Below are 17,709 nucleotides of genomic sequence, written 5' to 3' on the forward strand. Positions count from 1 at the left end.
AGACAGAGAGAGTACAAGTAGAAGGAGGGGCAGAGGGAGAGAAAGAAGGGAAGCAGATGCCCCGCTGAGCAGGGAGCCCAACTCACTGGATCCCATGACCCTGAGATCATGATCTGAGCCAAAACCAAGAGTTGGAGGCTTAACAGACTGAGCCACCCAGGCGCCCCTAAGGAGTTCTTCTTAAAGCTCCCCCGCCCCCCAGTTATAAGGCCATATTGTTGTTACAACTCACTACAGTGTCAGATACAGCATAATAGGCATTAAACCACATCAGTGCTGTAGCTAAACATGAACAAGATAATTTTCCTGAAGGCCAAATCTTATTTGCCAGTGTGATGAGGGCAAACAGCTCCTCTGCCCCTTCACCTAGGAACCCAACAGGCTCCTAGGAGACATAAGGGCTTCCAGGCCCCTTATCAGTCTCCCTCGACTCAGCTCCCTCCCACATACGATGTCCAACAGGCCCCTCTGTATGGGCGGCTCTGGAGATCAGGGGTCTCTACTCCGAGACAGCTCAAATACAAGTCAGAAGCCTTTGCTCAGGCACTGTGGGCTCTTTGAAAGACCGCCAGCCCACTGTGAGAGCCAATGCCATCACCGCTTAGAAGGTCCCAGCCCTGGCAGCAGGATCTCGGGTCCCATACTCTGACCTCCAAGAGTGGAAGCTGCTAAAACCACTGCCCTAGGGACCCAGCAGTTCTCCAGAGTCTCTCTCTCCCCTGGGGGCAATCACCCATAGAGTTCTCTAATTATCCACTAGGACACACCTAACAGACAGTCCTCCCATTCAAGCCTTCCACCAGTCATCCTACTTTTATACAATAGGCAGAAATCAGAGCTCATATGGGGGCCACTGTAATTGCTAGGCATGTTACCAGGCTCAGGAAAGGCTGCTTTCCGAGATAGGGGCCTACCAAGCTGATTTACTGACCCTGTCCCCACTGGACTGGCAGAAGGGCCCCCATGCCTCCCTGTGGCTTGCTGGGCTTCTCTCTACACTGCTCAAATGCTCTCAGGCAGGACACTTTGCAGCACACGACGTGATACTTGGCAGGAGTCCCCCAGTGCCCTGTATAATCTTCCACACCTGCCCAAGCACCAACAGCACATGGATGAGAATGATCTCTGCCTCATCCCCAGGAGAACAACCCCCAGGGCCCAGCCATCCAGCAGGAACCTCTAACTTATCTTGGCTTCCCTGATGAAGCAGCTCGTGTCCGCCGCAGGGGCAGTGCATCAGGGCCATCACACACACGTGGCTCTCTGTACACTCGACTTCTTCACTCGACCTCCAGGGCATCTGCCTCTGTGCCAGCCCCCAAGCGTCCTGCCTAGTCATGGCAGTGTACTTTCGTCTCCCTGGAGCTCCCCTTACAAATCACTGCACACAACACCCCGCATCCATCTCTCTGCCCCCTCACGTCAAAACCAGGCAGAATCTAGCCGCATTATATGAACCCGAGGTCTGCTGCTCTCCCTCACTGGAACTGGGCTAGGGACCACCACATGGGGCACACAACAATTTATGAAAACAAATACCAAGCTGTCAATCCTGCTGAACACATGACGCTGTGACATCAAAGACCAGCCCTCACACAACAACAGGATTCTCTAGCACAGACAGTTCTGGATAACCATTCTGTTTTAGATGACCTACTGGCCAGGGAAAGGGCTGTGTGTGCTGGCAAGGACCCTACCTGCTGCATGTATATTAAATAATTCTGGAAAGCTCAGACAAATTTACAAATGATGGTCCAACAGGTACAAAGTATTCCATAATCTCACCCAAGTGTTTCATCAAATACTTACTTTAACCTTATCCAGAGGTGTTGGTTTATTTTCTTGGCTGGACCCCAACAAATGGGGAGGGTGGTTATGGACAGCATTTCAAATTGTTTGTCCACTGGGACTATTGACTGGCATTTTTACTTTGCTCAAGTGTTTTATGAACTGAGTGACCAAAACCCTGACAGTGGTTAATCTCTACTGTCCAGACAGTGCCTATGATTTTTCCCTAAAGATTAATACCTGGACATCACCGGGTCAACTGTGATGAAAAAAACAAGTATTGTTCTTCTGAAAAGCAACTCTGTTTTTCTGAATTGTTGCCTAGGCATTTCAAAGAATGATAACCCTAGTCATACCCAGAAACTGGACACTTAGATAAGGACTTGAGTTTAGGATTTCCACCAAAAATTTCCGCTTTGCTTTTGCCAGGGCACATTTTAAAATTACCACTTAGAATGATGCCCATAAAAAATTTAAGTGACCTCTGCCCCAAGCACCCTGAAAGTGATAGGTGCTGGCTCCCTGTTCTGTCTCCTTCTCACTCTACCTGAAACAGAGGACTGCCCTTCCCCCAGCTCACTGCGCCCCCTTGCTTCTGGGATCTGTAAGTAATTCAATCTTGTGATTCTGCTTCCTTTGTGGGATTATACTGAAACTATAAGTTAAGTCAAAAGGACCCCATGGGTTTGGGTTTCACTTCTCCAAAGTGGGAGCGTGGATGCTAAGGGAGCTTCCTGCCAATCCCAAGTAAGTAGCTTGTGCCCCTCACTCAGCAGGTCATTATCTGCATATTCTTAATACACCAGCTCCAGCATCTCAACACATGATATTGAGGAAAAGACCCCAATGCACAGGAAGTGAAGGGAAAGGGGCATATTATAGAGAATGGCCAGGAAAAGGCACTGTGCAGATGAACTACTCATGATGTGGTTTCCAAGCAAAACTCAGAGAAAAAACCTCTCAAAGTGAGGACCACAAGTCCTCCCTGACCACTACACCAACTGAAGCTACTTTCACCTCCTTTACATACTGGATGTCCCCTTCAGGTGCCACTCAAAGAAGCACTCCAGTGCATGGATACCAGGAGAGGACACATCTCTCCTTACTTGTGGAGAAGTAAGCAATCAGTCAGGCTAGCCCCTTTTATTTTTTTTTTTTTTAAGATTTTATTTATTTATTTGACAGAGAGATCACAAGTAGACAGAGAGGCAGGCAGACAGAGAGAGAGAGAGGAAATCAGGCTCCCTGCTGAGCAGAGAGCCCGATGTGGGACTTGATCCCAGGACCCTGAGATCATGACCTGAGCCGAAGGCAGTGGCTTAACCCACTGAGCCACCCAGGCGCCCCTAGCCCCCTTTATTTCATTTGTTGAAATTTCAAGGGCAACTGGCGAGGAAGGACCCATTGAGCTCCACAGAGAACCCCCAAACTTCATGCCGCACCTGTGCTAATCTGAGCTCTTCCAATGAGAATGTGTGCTCATTCCCCAATTAGAAGGTCGAAAAATAAATATATTTGCTGAAATCAATGTATCTAGTAGTTTCATCAGCACATAAATAACATAATTTATCAAATCTTGATTGTCACCATTCTGAAGGCGGAACTGGGGTTAGAAAGGAAAGATCTGGGCCTCAGCTGGGATCAAGTGGAAGAATGAAATCAAGTGTAAGCTACCCATTAGTCCTGCCAACTAAGCCTGCACGCCAAACTATTTATTTTATGTGTGAGAAAAACATGATTGCATCACTGGTTATACATGACATTTACTATAACTTCTTAATGCTGACTTAGCAAGACATGCAATAATGCCACAGAGTTTGGAAACCTAAATGGGTCTGGGGTCCATTAGGTATGTGCAGGCCCAAACCATAGGCTCACGGTAGTGTGTACCTTATGGTATCGCATGACATGACTTAGAATACTACTTTTTCTATTAAAATGTAATTCTTGGATGCCTGGGTGGCTGAGTTGATTAAATGACTGCCTTCGGCTCAGGTCATGACCCTGGAGTCCCAGGATTAAGTCCTGCATCGGGCTCCTTGCTCTGAGGGGAGTCTGCTTCTCCCTCCCACCCTCCCTGATCTCATGCTCTCTCTCAAAAAAAAAATAAAAATAAAAAAATAAAATATAATTCTTAAAAGAATAAGTCAATACATATGAATAACCTACATTTACATTTTGTTTACATTTCAAGTAAAATTTAAGGCATATATTATCTCTAGCCAGGGAGTTGTTTTCCCTATAAATCAACATCTTTCCATGACTCCTTCAATCAGCTTAGGGCCTATTATCTATTTCTTGGTATCTAAAGCCTAACTCTGGATACTCTGGCTTTTTATCACCATTTCACCCTCAGGGTGTCAAATGCACACAGCCCAATGATCTTATTACAGTGTTGAGAAAGACCTGAATTTCCTGAAGAAATATCCCATTGGGTGAATTCCACCCCAAAGTCAAAATATAATTTTTATGGTAAGAGAGCCCATTGTCTCCTCTACCCTCTGGATGCTGCCTGAACACAGCTCAAGGCCATTTGGTCACATCAGTCATCTTGTCCCCAGGCACCCACTGCTCCCGTTGGAACCAACACCAGAAACCGCCAATTCCCAATGGGGAATTACTTCGGCTTCTCAACATCTGGAATTTTTTTAACAAGATTTTATTTACTTGAGAGAGAGAGAGAACAAGCAATGGAGAGGAACGGGGGAGGGGGAGAGAGAGAGAGAGAAGCAGACTACCCATCAAGCAGGAAGGCCGATGTGGGGCTTGAACCTGGGACCCATAGATCATGACCTGAACTGAAGGCAGATGCTTAACCGACTGAGCCACCCAGGCGCCCAAAACTCTGGAATTTTATGTCTGTTTATACAAGTAATTTCTTACTCGACTACTCCTGAAGTAACCAAATTTAAGAATTCTTTTTTAAAAAAAGATTTTATTTATTTATTTGGAAGGCATGCAAGCAGGGAGAGGTGCACAGCGGGAGGGAGAGAGAGAATCTCAAGCAGAATCCTCACTGAACATGGAGTCTGATGCAGGGCTCAATCTCATGACCCTGAGATCATGACCTGAAACCAAGTGTCGGACACTTAACACCACTCATGAACCCCCCAAATCTAAGTATTCTAAACACAGAGTGGTTTTTAGACCCACATGACCAATGCCTGGATACCAGATGGATGAATGAGCAAACGAATGAATGAATGGGTAAGAAGGGTAAAGCTGGCCATGTCCAAATTCTGTCTCACCTCTTTATCTTTGGCTTCCTTTCAACCTGTGCCTTCACCCACTGGCTCCATCAAGTGCTAAAATATGTCTATAAGACATTTGTGCAAAAGGTGCCCCCCAAGTAGTTGACCCAAAAATAACAGCTCCCAGCCAGCCCAAGTTCTCGTCCCCTGATCCTGCCCACAACACACAGTTCTTAACACCTGATTTCCTCCCTTGCTTAAGGTTTTCTCCTGCCTTACTCTGAATGACTAACTGAAACCTTTTTGTCCCCACTTGGCCTTCTAACCACCCAATAGGCCCTTGTTCCAGCCCAGAAGTTCTCACAGCCTTTATCACATTCTTCCAAATGATTTTCCTAGTCCTTGACTGTTAAGAAGATTCCAACCTCCTCTACTATCACAGTCCACAACTATTACTTATTTCCTCAACTCTGACACATGCACTCATTTATGTTTTAGCATCCTGACATAAGGATACACCCCATAATGTGTGCATTTAATGCATTGCTTCTTCCTTGTACCCAAAAAGTCATTATAAAATTAATGGTGTGCCTTGTCAGGAAAATATGATATATCAAAAAAAAAAAAAAAAAGAAAGAAAGAAAAGAAAATACAGTATGCCGTATAGTCCTCCTGTGATTTCAAATGTGTTTTCTGGAACCATTTCACTGCCAAGAAATTTCCATGTGCAGCACCTCAGTGTTTTTTCTAGAATATCTCCCCACTCCTCATCTTAAATGAACAAGTATTCTTCCTTTCAAACTGTGCTAAGTGCTCACTTTCCTAGGTCTACCATCTTGGAGTCAGGAATAAAAGAACGTATTCCACAGACTTATAGCTACAATTTACAAAAAAAAAAAAAACAAAAAAGTTTACTTTGTTCTTTCATAAATTCACCCCCTTTCACGTTTATGATTGTTAATCATACCACCTTTTAATATCCAGCCTTGTTTACAGAGAGGGAGGTACTCTCCCCTCCCTGCCCATCAACCGAGATCTGTATTCACCACCTAAGCACCACCGTCACCTAGAATGACGGGCAGCGTCAGAGCTGAAAGCCAGTCAGCTCTGGCTTCAAATTCTCTCTGCTACATCCTCATTTTCCCCATGTAGCTGGCTTCTAAATAAGCTCACTAAATTTGGTGGTATGGCTAAGAATCAGCAGGCATGGCTGTTTAGAATGAGGGTTACTGGCCCCATTCTCAAAGCTCCTATGTCAGTAGACACCCCTGTGAACACATTTCAAGTGTCTGAACGGCCCACCACCAAGTCCTGCCTTCCAGAGGAAGAAGCTAGAACCCACTCACTTTAATCTTAACACTTTCAGGCTCCAAGGCCGTGAAATAAATACTTATTGTTTAAGCCATCCAGTCTACAGTATTTTTGTTTTAGCAGCCCAAATGGACTAAGCCACACCTATTCACTGGCAAATACTCTTACTTGTCCCCCTTTCCTGACCTGACTCACCTGATCAATAATTGTCCATGCTTGAATCCTCTACCCAATAAATACCACTAAAGAAAATCACATAAGCACACTAATCTCATCCTTAGTGATAGTACCCAATACACTGCCTTGAACACAGTAAGCTTTCAACAAAAACAAGTGTCACAAAATTTGTGCATTTTGACCCTCCAGGGAAGGTGAGGGGCTCTCTTGGCTAACCAGTTAGTCACCTTTAACTTGTGGTTAGCTGGCTCCACTTTTCATTCCCTACAACAACTTTTTAAATATTTACTTCTCCCTTTCACGCTGCTCAGTCCTAGATTAACCTCTTATATGTATCCCACTTTATTAGGAACACAGAAGCAACTGGCATGAACCCACTTAACTTTCTCCACCTCATCTCCAAATGACCTGTCCTCTTGCCTCAGGGGAGAAGTGGTCCTACTTTCCAAGGCTAATTCCTGGACCTGAGCATATTTCTGTTTCCTGTACATTTCTCCAGAATTTGGCTCTGTGGATACCTCCTTTCTGCTCCCTTCTACTTCCCATCTCCTGTCTTTCTGTAATGCCTAAAACTCATTCACGTCCACATCTTCCCCAACAGTTCTTCCCTTGGCCCCACCTCCTCCTGATACCTTACTTTCTTCTCTTTCCCTTTCTCACCAAACTTTTTTTTTTTAACCGACTAGTTTTTACACACCTCTGCATCGCTTCTCCAGACAGTATATGTTGCCCCTTACCCGACCCCTGTACTGAGACTGCGCTTGCGGTGGTCCCCACTTTTTTCTTGCTCAATTCTAGGGCTCCTCACAGGTCTTCCTTCTACCTGCTCTGAGGTACGTCCCAAGACAGAACACTCTCTCCTTGAAACTCTCTTCTCGAGAGCCTCTGGGACACTGCTCTGTGACCAACTGTTTCCCTTTTTTTTTTTTTTTTTTTTAAAGATTTTATTTATTTATTTGACAGACCGAAATTACAAGTAGGCAGAGAGGCAGGCAGAGAGAGAGAGGAGGAAGCAGGCTCCCTGCTGAGCAGAGAGCCTGATGCGGGGCTCGATCCCAGGACCCTGGGATCATGACCTGAGCTGAAGGCAGAGGCTTTAACCCACTGAGCCACCCAGGCGCCCCCAACTGTTTCCCTTTGTCTGTAGATACCCCCTTACCCCCACAAGTGCTGGTGTTCTCCAGAGACCCACTCTTAGCATCGGTCTCACTTCCTCTATTTCCAGCCTGGATCTCTCTGATGAAATTCAGACCCCAGATCAACTCTTCCGAACTTTAAACAGAACGGGCCCAACACTAACTTCCTCATTAACTTCCTCAGAAACATCAAATGTGTTGTTTATCCTGGATTACATGTTTCCGTGAACAGTCGCCAGGTCAGAAACTGCTCATGAACCCTGATCCCCTAGTTGGTCACTACATCTGGCCAGTGGAGCCCCTGGAGTTCTCTCTGGTGCCGCATCCTCTCTCCAGTGCCACAGTTTCAGCACATGCTCTTGTTATTCCTCTTGGCCCCCTCAGAAAGCTTTCAGATTCTAGTGTTTCCCCATTCTCATCCATTTTTCAACTTCTCATCAGAATAATCTTTCTGAATACCATCTTAGTCGTATTATTCATCTGCTTAAAGCAATGGTTTTTGTTTGTGTTTTATCCTTTTTTGCCCCAATCCTTTGAAAACTGTGCACGCTCACCCTCCAGATATGCACAGAGGCCATAACTCAACCCTTGGCATAGAGGCTCAGGGACTCTGCTCCATCTGAGGCCTATCTCATGCGTGCCCAGGGATTCATGGAACCCACACGGCCCTCAGGCCCCTCACCTCCCTGTCCAGCCTCACTTCCCACATGCCCCACCACACACCTACCCTGGTCACAGCAGACCACCCTCTGTTCTTAAAACACAGAATCCTTGGTGCTCTGACCCTGTTACCTCAGCTGCCTACTGAACAATCTTGCAAGACCCAATTACAACATCCCCTCTCACTGACATCTCCCACCTTCTAGAATGAACCACTGAATCCTTCCATCACACAATAAACCATTCATAGCAATGAGCACACTGCCTTTCTCTGAGCATGTTACCTGCTCTAGCTGGTTGGACATGGGATCATATTCAGCTTTGTTTCTCCTCTGCCTGTCCTTGTGAACAGCCCAGGAACACTACATGTGGTTCACTCTAAAATGTCTCCCATCTCTCTTTTTATAAAAACACATGCATGAGCCGAAGGCAGCAGCCCAACCCACTCTGCTCAGCGGAGAGCCTGCTTCCCTTCCTCTCTCTCTGCCTGCCTCTCTTGTGATTTCTCTCTGTCAAATAAATAAATAAAATCTTAAAAAAAAAAAAAAAACCACATGCATGATGGTTTGTCACACTAAGCAATCTTTGAGCTTCTCTTTAGTGTATTTGTTTACCTTCTCCTTCTTTGCTGATTTTCAACTGAATTATTTAAACTCATCTCAAAAATTATTGCATCTCAAAACTACTGCAATTATCAGGTTTAAAACCTAAAGGGGGGGCGCCTGGGTGGCTCAGTGGGTTAAAGCCTCTGCCTTTCGCTCAGGTCATGATCCCAGGGTCCTGGGATCGAGCCCCGCATCGGGCTCTCTGCTTGGCAGGGAGCCTGCTTCCTCCTCTCTCTCTCTCTCTGCCTGCCTCTCTCCCTACTTGTGATCTCTATCTGTCAAATAAATAAATAAAATCTTTAAAAAAAAAAAAAAAAAAAAAAAAAAAAAAAAAAAAACCTAAAGGGAACATTCCACAAACAGTAAGGACAAAATATATGAAAGTTGCTACAAATGTATTCTATTTGAATTAAGGATTAAAAGACAGGAAATCTCCAGATAAGTCAAGTCTACCTTCACACTATAAAGTATATAAATGACATTTTCTAGCTCTCCTTTACTCAGAAAAAATCAAAACATTCACATTAAGCACTTACTATTTTTAACCTGTAGATAAAGTGAAATTTCTACTTTACTTCGTTAGCATGGAAGTCTCACATAAATTTTAAAAGGCTGAAAGTGGATTAAGCCCTCTGGAGAATCCATAAATACTAACACTGACAAAGAAGTCATTCATATTGTATAAATAACACACATTAAAATAGATTTTAGAGTGTAACTGATTGAAGGTAAAATATTGCTAAAATCCGTGAAATTGATTTTATCTGAATTCCAATTGGAAAAGTTCCAACTTTATCTTTATGGCAATCCAGAGCTGCTAGTCCCATTGCTACATTAGAGAAAAATTAAAAAAAAAAAGAAAACCAAAAACCAAAGTTATAGCCAGATAATCAAATACCAATTTTAAGCCCTCACTTCGCTTTTGGTGAATACAGGAAAATTAAGTATCATTCATACATGGACAGTTTTCATCAAAGGAGATCTTTTTCCTACACAGACTTCCTTTAACTATTATTTAGGGAGGTATTGTATTCAATTATTTTGTACCACATTATAATAAGATTTTACACTTAGGTATTTTAGTATGCTGTTCTCTATTATGGATGGGAAATAATCCTGTTAATTAAAAGTAAATTAAGGATGCACAGCTAAGTATAGAACCCCTTAACTCTATCCATTTCCCCTAGGTTTCTCATTCCCTTGGTCATTACAAATTCTGGCTCCCTCAAAGCAGTGAGAAAGAAAGGGAATATCAAACTAATGTCTATCAAGCTTCAAGCACTGCACCTCTTTGTATCCTTGCAACACTGTGAAATTGATATTATAGTCCCATATTTTCCAGACAGGTAAAGCGAGGCTCTACTTTGCAGATGTCACATGACTAAGTGAAGGGGTTCCACTGGATGGCCCATGCAAGGCCCTCTTGGAAAAAGTCTCGTTACCTTGGCTGTACCCACAGCCCATTTCTAAGTAGGTTCTGGTATGTGGCCTATTTTCTACTTGGACATGGGGTTGGTGCTGGACCCAAAGCCAGCAGCCCACGAGGAGGCCTTCTGTGAAAAGTGGCTGGCCAAAAGAGTGTGATCCTCTTCTGTGACAAACACAAGCCTGACGGAAGCAGTGAACAGTAGCACCAGCACGTTTGGAGAAAAGGCCGTGCCTAGCAGCCTTGACACAATCTCTCAAGCACTAGGACAGGAGCAATTACGAGTTATGGGCCTGGAGGAGGACAGGGCTAGTAGGAAGGCCTGGCAGGCAGATGCCTTTAAACAGAGTTTAATTAGTACCCATAAAGCAGTAATTAAGAAAATGGCAACTACACCAAGAACAGAAAGATTTCCTAAAACTATAAATCCTTGAATATGCAAATTATGAAAATGAAATTATTGTAATCAATATTTCAACAGAACATTACTTAGTGGTTTCAGCACTGCACGGACAAAAACATTCATTTTTAGAAAGCCAAGGCTACAATAACAAATGACAAATACACAGCCACAAAAATCACAGCTTCCTCTTCTACTATAAGACAGCAAAGAGAGACCAAGATTAGAAGCCACTGAGAATTTTTTTTTTAAATACCCATGCCCCCTGTCAGATTAATAAAATCACTTATGGGGTGGGACCAAGAATGATAAAAGTTCCCCAGGCTCAGGAGAACCAGGATCTAGTCTAGATTAGTGGGTCTCAAAGTATGGCCCAAGGATGACTAGCATCTAGGAACTTGTTAGAAATAAAAATTCTCAGACCCTCCTTGAGATCTACAAAGTCTGAAACTCTGACAGTGGAACACAAGAACCTATATTTTAAAAGACTATCCAGCTGATTCTGATGTACCCCAAAATTTGAGAACCATGGCCTTAGATGATATTGAAAGGTGACTCTTTTTTATTACAGATATATAATATCAACAATTTACCAACAATAAACTGAAAAAAATCCTACAACTATGACGGGCAAAGGTTAATTTCCTCAATAAAGAATATTCATGAGGGGGTGCCTGGGTGGCTCAGTGGGCTAAAGCCTCTGCCTTTGTCTCAGGTCATGGTCCTGGGGTCCTGGGATCAAGCCCAGCATCGGGCTCTCTGCTAGGCAGGGAGCCTGCTTCCCCACCCCCACTCTCTCTCTGCCTGCCTCTCTGCCTACTTGTGATCTCTGTCAAGTAAATAAATAAAATCATAAAAAAAGAAAAAAAGAATACTCATGTAAAGACATAAAAAACACATTCGGATACCACTTTAGAACCCAAGGGTAAATGAGCAATTCACAAGGATGTTCATTTAAATTTTAGTTATATAAAAATCAACATACAAGCTTATATATAAAGAGTATGCTTAAAATTGGGGGCACCTCGGTGGCTCAGTCAGTTAAGCAGCTGCCTTCTGTCCAGGTCATGATCCCAGGGTCCTAGAATTGAGTCATGCATCGGGCTCCCTGCTCAGCGTGGAGTCTGCTTTCCCCTTTCCCTGTGCTCCCCACTTGTGCTTACTCTCTCTCTCTAGCTCTTTCTCTCTCAAATAAATAAAAAAATCTTTAAAAGAAAGCTAAATGCAAAATGGTAAAACTGTTAGAAGGAAATAAGAGTATTTGTATGGCCTTCAAGTAATAAGGAAAGCTTTCTTAAGACCAAAAAGCAACAACTTTAAAAACATCACTGATACACTTGGAAACATTATAAACTTAAACTTCTATAAAAGTTCCCATAAACAAAATGGAAAGACAAGCCAGGGACATAGAGCAGATAATAGGTCACTGTTGGAATATAAGGAAAGAACTTCCATCAATTAATATGAACACCTAATTAATCAATAAGGAATTGATAAAGCACACGACTGAGTCACAGGAGAGAAAATGTAAAACCACTCATAAACACATCTAAAATTACCGAGGGGCGCCTGGGTGGCTCACTCTGTTAAGTGTCTGACTCTTGATTTCAGCTCAGGTTATGATCTCAGGGTCATGACACCTAACCCCTGTGCATATTGGCTCTGTGCTCAGTGGGGAATCTGCTGGAGATTCTCTTTCCTTCTGCCTTTGCTCCTCCCCCTGCTTGTGCTCTACTTACTCACTCTCTCTCTCTCAAATAAACAAAAAAATCTTTTTTTAAAATGTTACTTGAACCTACTAGTAATAAGAAAAGTGAAAATTCACACAATGAAATACCAGTTCTTATCTACCAGATGAGAAAAAATATTTTCCTCAGATGAGCAAAAATTTTAAAGTCCATCCATATCAACATGGTACACTCATGCTCTGCTGCTGGGGATATAAACTGGTCCAGCTGCTTTGGTGCAAATTCAAGCCAGCCTATCTATAAAGCAACTGCAGTTCTAGGTCTGAACCCCCAAACACATGCACACCACGTGCAGAGAACTCTGTACTATGCTGCTCCCTATGCTACTACTTTGTGATAGCAAAAGAGTGGAAATAACCTAAATTTCCATCAGCAGAGAAAAAGGTAACTGAAATGTGGTACATTTATTCAAAGATGTACTATACAGTAGCTGCAGAAAATAAATAGATCTATAAGTATCAACATGGACAGTTCTTAAAAAAGCAAGCAAATTACAGACTTTACATAACTTTAAGACCACTTATATAAATTTTTAAAACCTTTGCAACATTATAACTTTCTAACCATCTATTTATATAAAAAAATTTTTTTAAATAATCTGTAAGAATACAAATCAAACTCACGATAGAGGTTACTTGTGGGTAAAGGATGAGCTTTTTCTACAGTTTTTCAATCCTCCTCCCCTTCCAAAAAAAAAAAAAAAACTTCATCAAAAAAAGAAAAATCAAGTAATATGCTATGTAACATGAACATTAGCACCCACAGTGATGATCTGAGCGTGGAGTGCTCAAACTACGTGGTTTTTATGATTTTATTATAATACAAGCAAACAGTTAAGTCAAAATTAGATGACACTTACGCATATAAGGCAGTTTTTCTGGGCAGGGTAGATATGGTGAATATGTGAAGTTTTCCGGAAGATATGTTGTTGTTTGAACAAGATAATCACTTGAATTATTGCCTTCAGGATAATCTTGGAGAGAGAGGAAAAAAGTTACAACCAAAAAACTGCCTTTTTCTTTGCTCCTAGCATGAAATACGTCACTATCACTGCAAGAAGACTTGCAACATGCAACCTACAGAAGTACTTAAAAGCAGTCATCTATAAAGAACAAAAGAAAAGCAAACGCAGCTGCCATGGCTACTCTCCCATTCACCCTTCACTGCTACTAGAAAGGACCTCTCGGCATGATTTCCCAGGAGAGCTCAGGGACAAGGTTAGAGAGCAGCCTGGCCTCATCTGTACACACATACAGAGCAGGCTCATCTGTGGCCATATGAGCACACCTGCTCCCATCCCTCCCCCAGCTGAGCAAGATCAAAAGGGACTGGAAAAGTACACCAGGGGATTCCCTCCAGCAAATGGCCAAGGGTATCCTGGGAGACCACAGAGCCACAGTCCAATGCTTCTAGTAAGCACCAGGCTGAGGGGTGGGAGTCATGTTTTCTCACCACCCCACACTTAAGAAACTGAGACTGACCCACTCAACTTACCCAGTCCATTTTAAATCTTTAAGTTCCCAACTCATAGGCTGCCGTCCCTGGGGAGCCCTGGGCTGTGCATTACATTAGGTCCATTATCGCTCGCTACTGCAAGTTCGACAGCATGGAGGGCGTTAGAGCGCCACAGTCAAATGTGGAGTTGAAATCCTTGCTCCAGCATGCACGAGCTTTGTGGTATAGGGCCAGACAATGTAGTTTCTCTTCTCTGCCTACCACATGTAGCCATTTCCAGATTTCAATAAGAGAAATGCACAAACTGCTTACAACAATCCCTATCCAGTGGCTGGAGCTCTGAGTGACTGGTTCAGAGCCGTGCATAGGACTTAACCCAGGACATACAGAATCTTAGAAATTTTGAACTTGGAGCCAAAGAGATCGTGTTTCAGCCCTTTCTGGAACAAGGTTCTGAGATGCAAGTCTGAGAACTGACAGTTTCCTCTATGTCAGAGGAAGCCAGTCTAAGAGGACAAGACGAACGTATGGTGAGAGACAAGACATGGAAACAGCTGACTCAACCAGTGTCTGTCTCCTGGATCATAAATCATGTACCCACAGGAAATGAAGCTCTAGCAGACACTTGAGGAAAATGCAAAGAGGTCCTTTCAATCTCCAGGAATCTGCTCTGATGACAGTTATTCCTATCTGAACTCGTCTGCAGGCAGAGAGGTAAGAAAGAGGAGAACAGGCATATGACTTGAAAGAGAGGCCTGTCTGCCAGTGACCAGCAACCAAAAGGTGAAAGGTAAAAATCACACACCTTACTAACCTGTAAAAGCTAAACCCTCTCCCTAGGGAAAAATGGTAGAATCCTGGCAATTGAATATGAAGTATATGAGAAGAGTCAAAGAACACTAAACACTGACCCTGCACACCTTTTGCCTATCACAGTTATCCACCCATCATCAAAATGGACTTGACAGGGGTGCAGCCTGGGCTCCAGGGTGGCAATTGCAAGTGCAGGCACGCCTGCTGGAAGGAACCCTGCAGAGCCTCCTAAGTGGAGGGTAAGGGCTTCCGGTACGAACGAGGAGACAGAAGCTGGAGGAGAAGGTCCAAATTCCAAAGCACCACATGGAAATCCCAGTTATGAATTTGGCAGAGCATGGGGGAGGTTTTAAGATAAGTGTACTTATTGACAGGAAACCCCAAGATGATAAGTAGGGCTGAACCATGTACAACCGCTAAGGCCGATTCCAGGAAGCAGGAAAAGTGGGAAAGCCCCAGTGACAGAAACCACCCCCAGCCCACCCCAGGAGCTCTCTCCAGAGCAGCCCTGGAAAGCACTTCACAGGAAAATGCTCCAAGCCAAAGGGGAGGGGTGTTCAGTGCACAGCAATTGTTTTGTAAGCCCAGGGACACACCAAGAGCATAGAGACCCCTCTAGTAATCCATACTCCATGTGTCCCCCATATACATCTGAAACGTTTAAAGATACTGAACATAAAATAAGTTTAAGTCCATTGAAGTTCTAATTCTTTCTTTAAGCTGCTTTTTAAAAATATATCTAGATAACAGATCAAATTTCAAGTTATATTCAAAAACTTTTCTGCATTTATGGGGACTCATACTATACTATGATATATACTGCCTATACTAGGCAGCCACTATAGTCTATGCATTTGTGGGAGCTAAAAACAGAAGACAAATAAGGTTGTCCCTGGCCGTTATGTGTTCCAAAGATTGATTTTCTTATAATCCTGAGGATAAATATTAACATTCTCAAAATTCTTAAATATTTCTTGATGTTACGTAGTTAAATTTAGATAAGAGTATTTTCTTCTTTTGCACAACTTATTCTTTCTCGTGATTAATGTTTGGGCCCCTTCTCTTAGCCACATGCTATGATTCTATAAATCTACATCCAACTCACAGAAATCCTAAGCTCTCTAGACATTTCTGCAAAACAAACTGTTAACGGAAGTTCCCCCTGGGGAGTCTGGTGGCAGCAGAAGGCCTAGAGGACTGTTTCACTTTTTATTTTAATGCTAGAATGACTGAGTCTTTTACAAAAAAACCCATATATCACTTTGATCAGTTTTTAAAGGACTAGATTAAAAATAAAAAACTCCAAGACACATGGAATAGCAGTATATTTACTTCTTTTAAATACAAAGTTTTGGAGCTAAATGTGTTATTCTTGGCTAAATCATTACAAATGATCATAAGGATCAACTCACTGCCAGACTTACAGAAAAGTCTCTACTCTCCTTGGGTACTGCGTCCAGTGGTGCTTATGTCATCCCAATGCATTATGTATAAGTCACACCCCCTGCCACTAATCTGAATACCTTTTTTTTTTAAATCAAACTGCCTTTGATTTCCAGTATCAAACAAAGTATCTACAACATGGTAAAAACTCACTGTAAGTGAACTCTTCACAACTGATCATTCAGCCAACAATAATTTGAGCTTTTGGAGACTATACTCTAATAAAACCCACAAAATCATTATTCCCACAAAAGTGCTTGGGTCCATCAAGTATAACCACTGCTTTCAAAATCAGGAGCATTATGCATGATAGATGCATTTGAGGCGGATCTACCACAACTACTTTAAAAGGTAGACATTATTTCATCTAATGAATGGATGGGTGAAAACACAATGAGTTCTGGGCCCCCAGCCTTCTTTCTCTTTTCTAGAGCCACACCTAAAAAGAAGAGAGACACAGAATGAAAACTGCTGGACAGGTCCCCTCCTCAGGTCTCACCGGAACTTACCACTTATAGGAAAAGGAGAAGAGCACCAAACTGGACTCTCAAGGGCTTTGTTCTTCCTGCAAAGGGCAGCTTAAAGCAGGGACAGAAACTCAGTGAGACTTCTAGTCTGTTTACCCCTGGCTTGCTCTGTTAGCCCAGCAGTGTCTGAGGGGTCAGACCACACAGCCATCAAACAGGAAGTGTGCTTGGCTATTTCTAACAAATCTACCAGTTCTAATATGGCATGACCCTTATCATCTGCTTTGGTAATTATTCACTGATTACATCTTGTTTCCTTAATTTGACTAACTCCATAGCTACAAGGCAAAGCATCATTTGATTATGAGAGTATGTGATGTCTTTGCAAAAATATTACATGTAGTACTTACATACATTTGGTGTTTCAGAAAGTCAAGTACAAGGTTAAAAACCGCTTTTTGAAGTCAAATGTACTTAGAAATATCGCAACCTATTTGCCATCAAGTGTTAAATTTTAAATGTGCTAGCACATGTTAATCAATTCTCCCCCAGACTTCAATTAGCTCTCAAAACACCTTACTGGTCATTATCTCCTTACTAGCAGATTATATCTATATAAGTTTGTGCAGAAATAAAAAACTTCATTATAAAGTAACTACGTATGCTTCCATCTCTCTCAAAAGAGATCCTCATACAAAGGGAGGATGTTCTTCTTAGTGCTGTGTCTCCAAGTATCGAGGTAAGAATACTGATGACATGAACTGTTCAATATACATGAACACAGCAGAGTCTCATGGATGCCTCCTCAAACTCCATTTTCCCTTTCTCATTAAGTAGCAGAACCCCAATTTCATTCAAAGCACCAGTATGCCCAGCTCAAAGACCATAATTTATAGTCCCTACAACAAAGTTCTCGCCAATGCAATGGAAGCAGAAATACCATGTGAAACTTCTGGAAAATCTCCTTAAAAGGGTCCCTCTGTTTTTCTTCCTTCTTCCTTTCCTTCTTCCTACTAACCCAAGTACAAACAGAAAGACTGGAGCCCCACAACAACCTTCGAAGACTATAAAACGCCATGACACAGCAGA

General features: G+C 42.8%; 1 protein-coding gene across 1 annotated transcript in view; it reads right to left on the minus strand.

The window, feature by feature from the left end:
* B4GALT6 (beta-1,4-galactosyltransferase 6) overlaps positions 1 to 17,709 on the minus strand; it is a 68,434-nt gene that overhangs the window by 25,677 nt on the left and 25,048 nt on the right. Inside the window, exon 3 of the mRNA XM_046025806.1 lies at positions 13,302 to 13,415. Coding sequence (XP_045881762.1) covers positions 13,302 to 13,415 — 114 coding nt within the window. The remainder of the gene's footprint in view (positions 1 to 13,301; positions 13,416 to 17,709) is intronic.

Source organism: Meles meles, chromosome 12 (assembly GCF_922984935.1).
Source record: "Meles meles chromosome 12, mMelMel3.1 paternal haplotype, whole genome shotgun sequence".
Lineage (NCBI taxonomy): Eukaryota > Metazoa > Chordata > Mammalia > Carnivora > Mustelidae > Meles > Meles meles.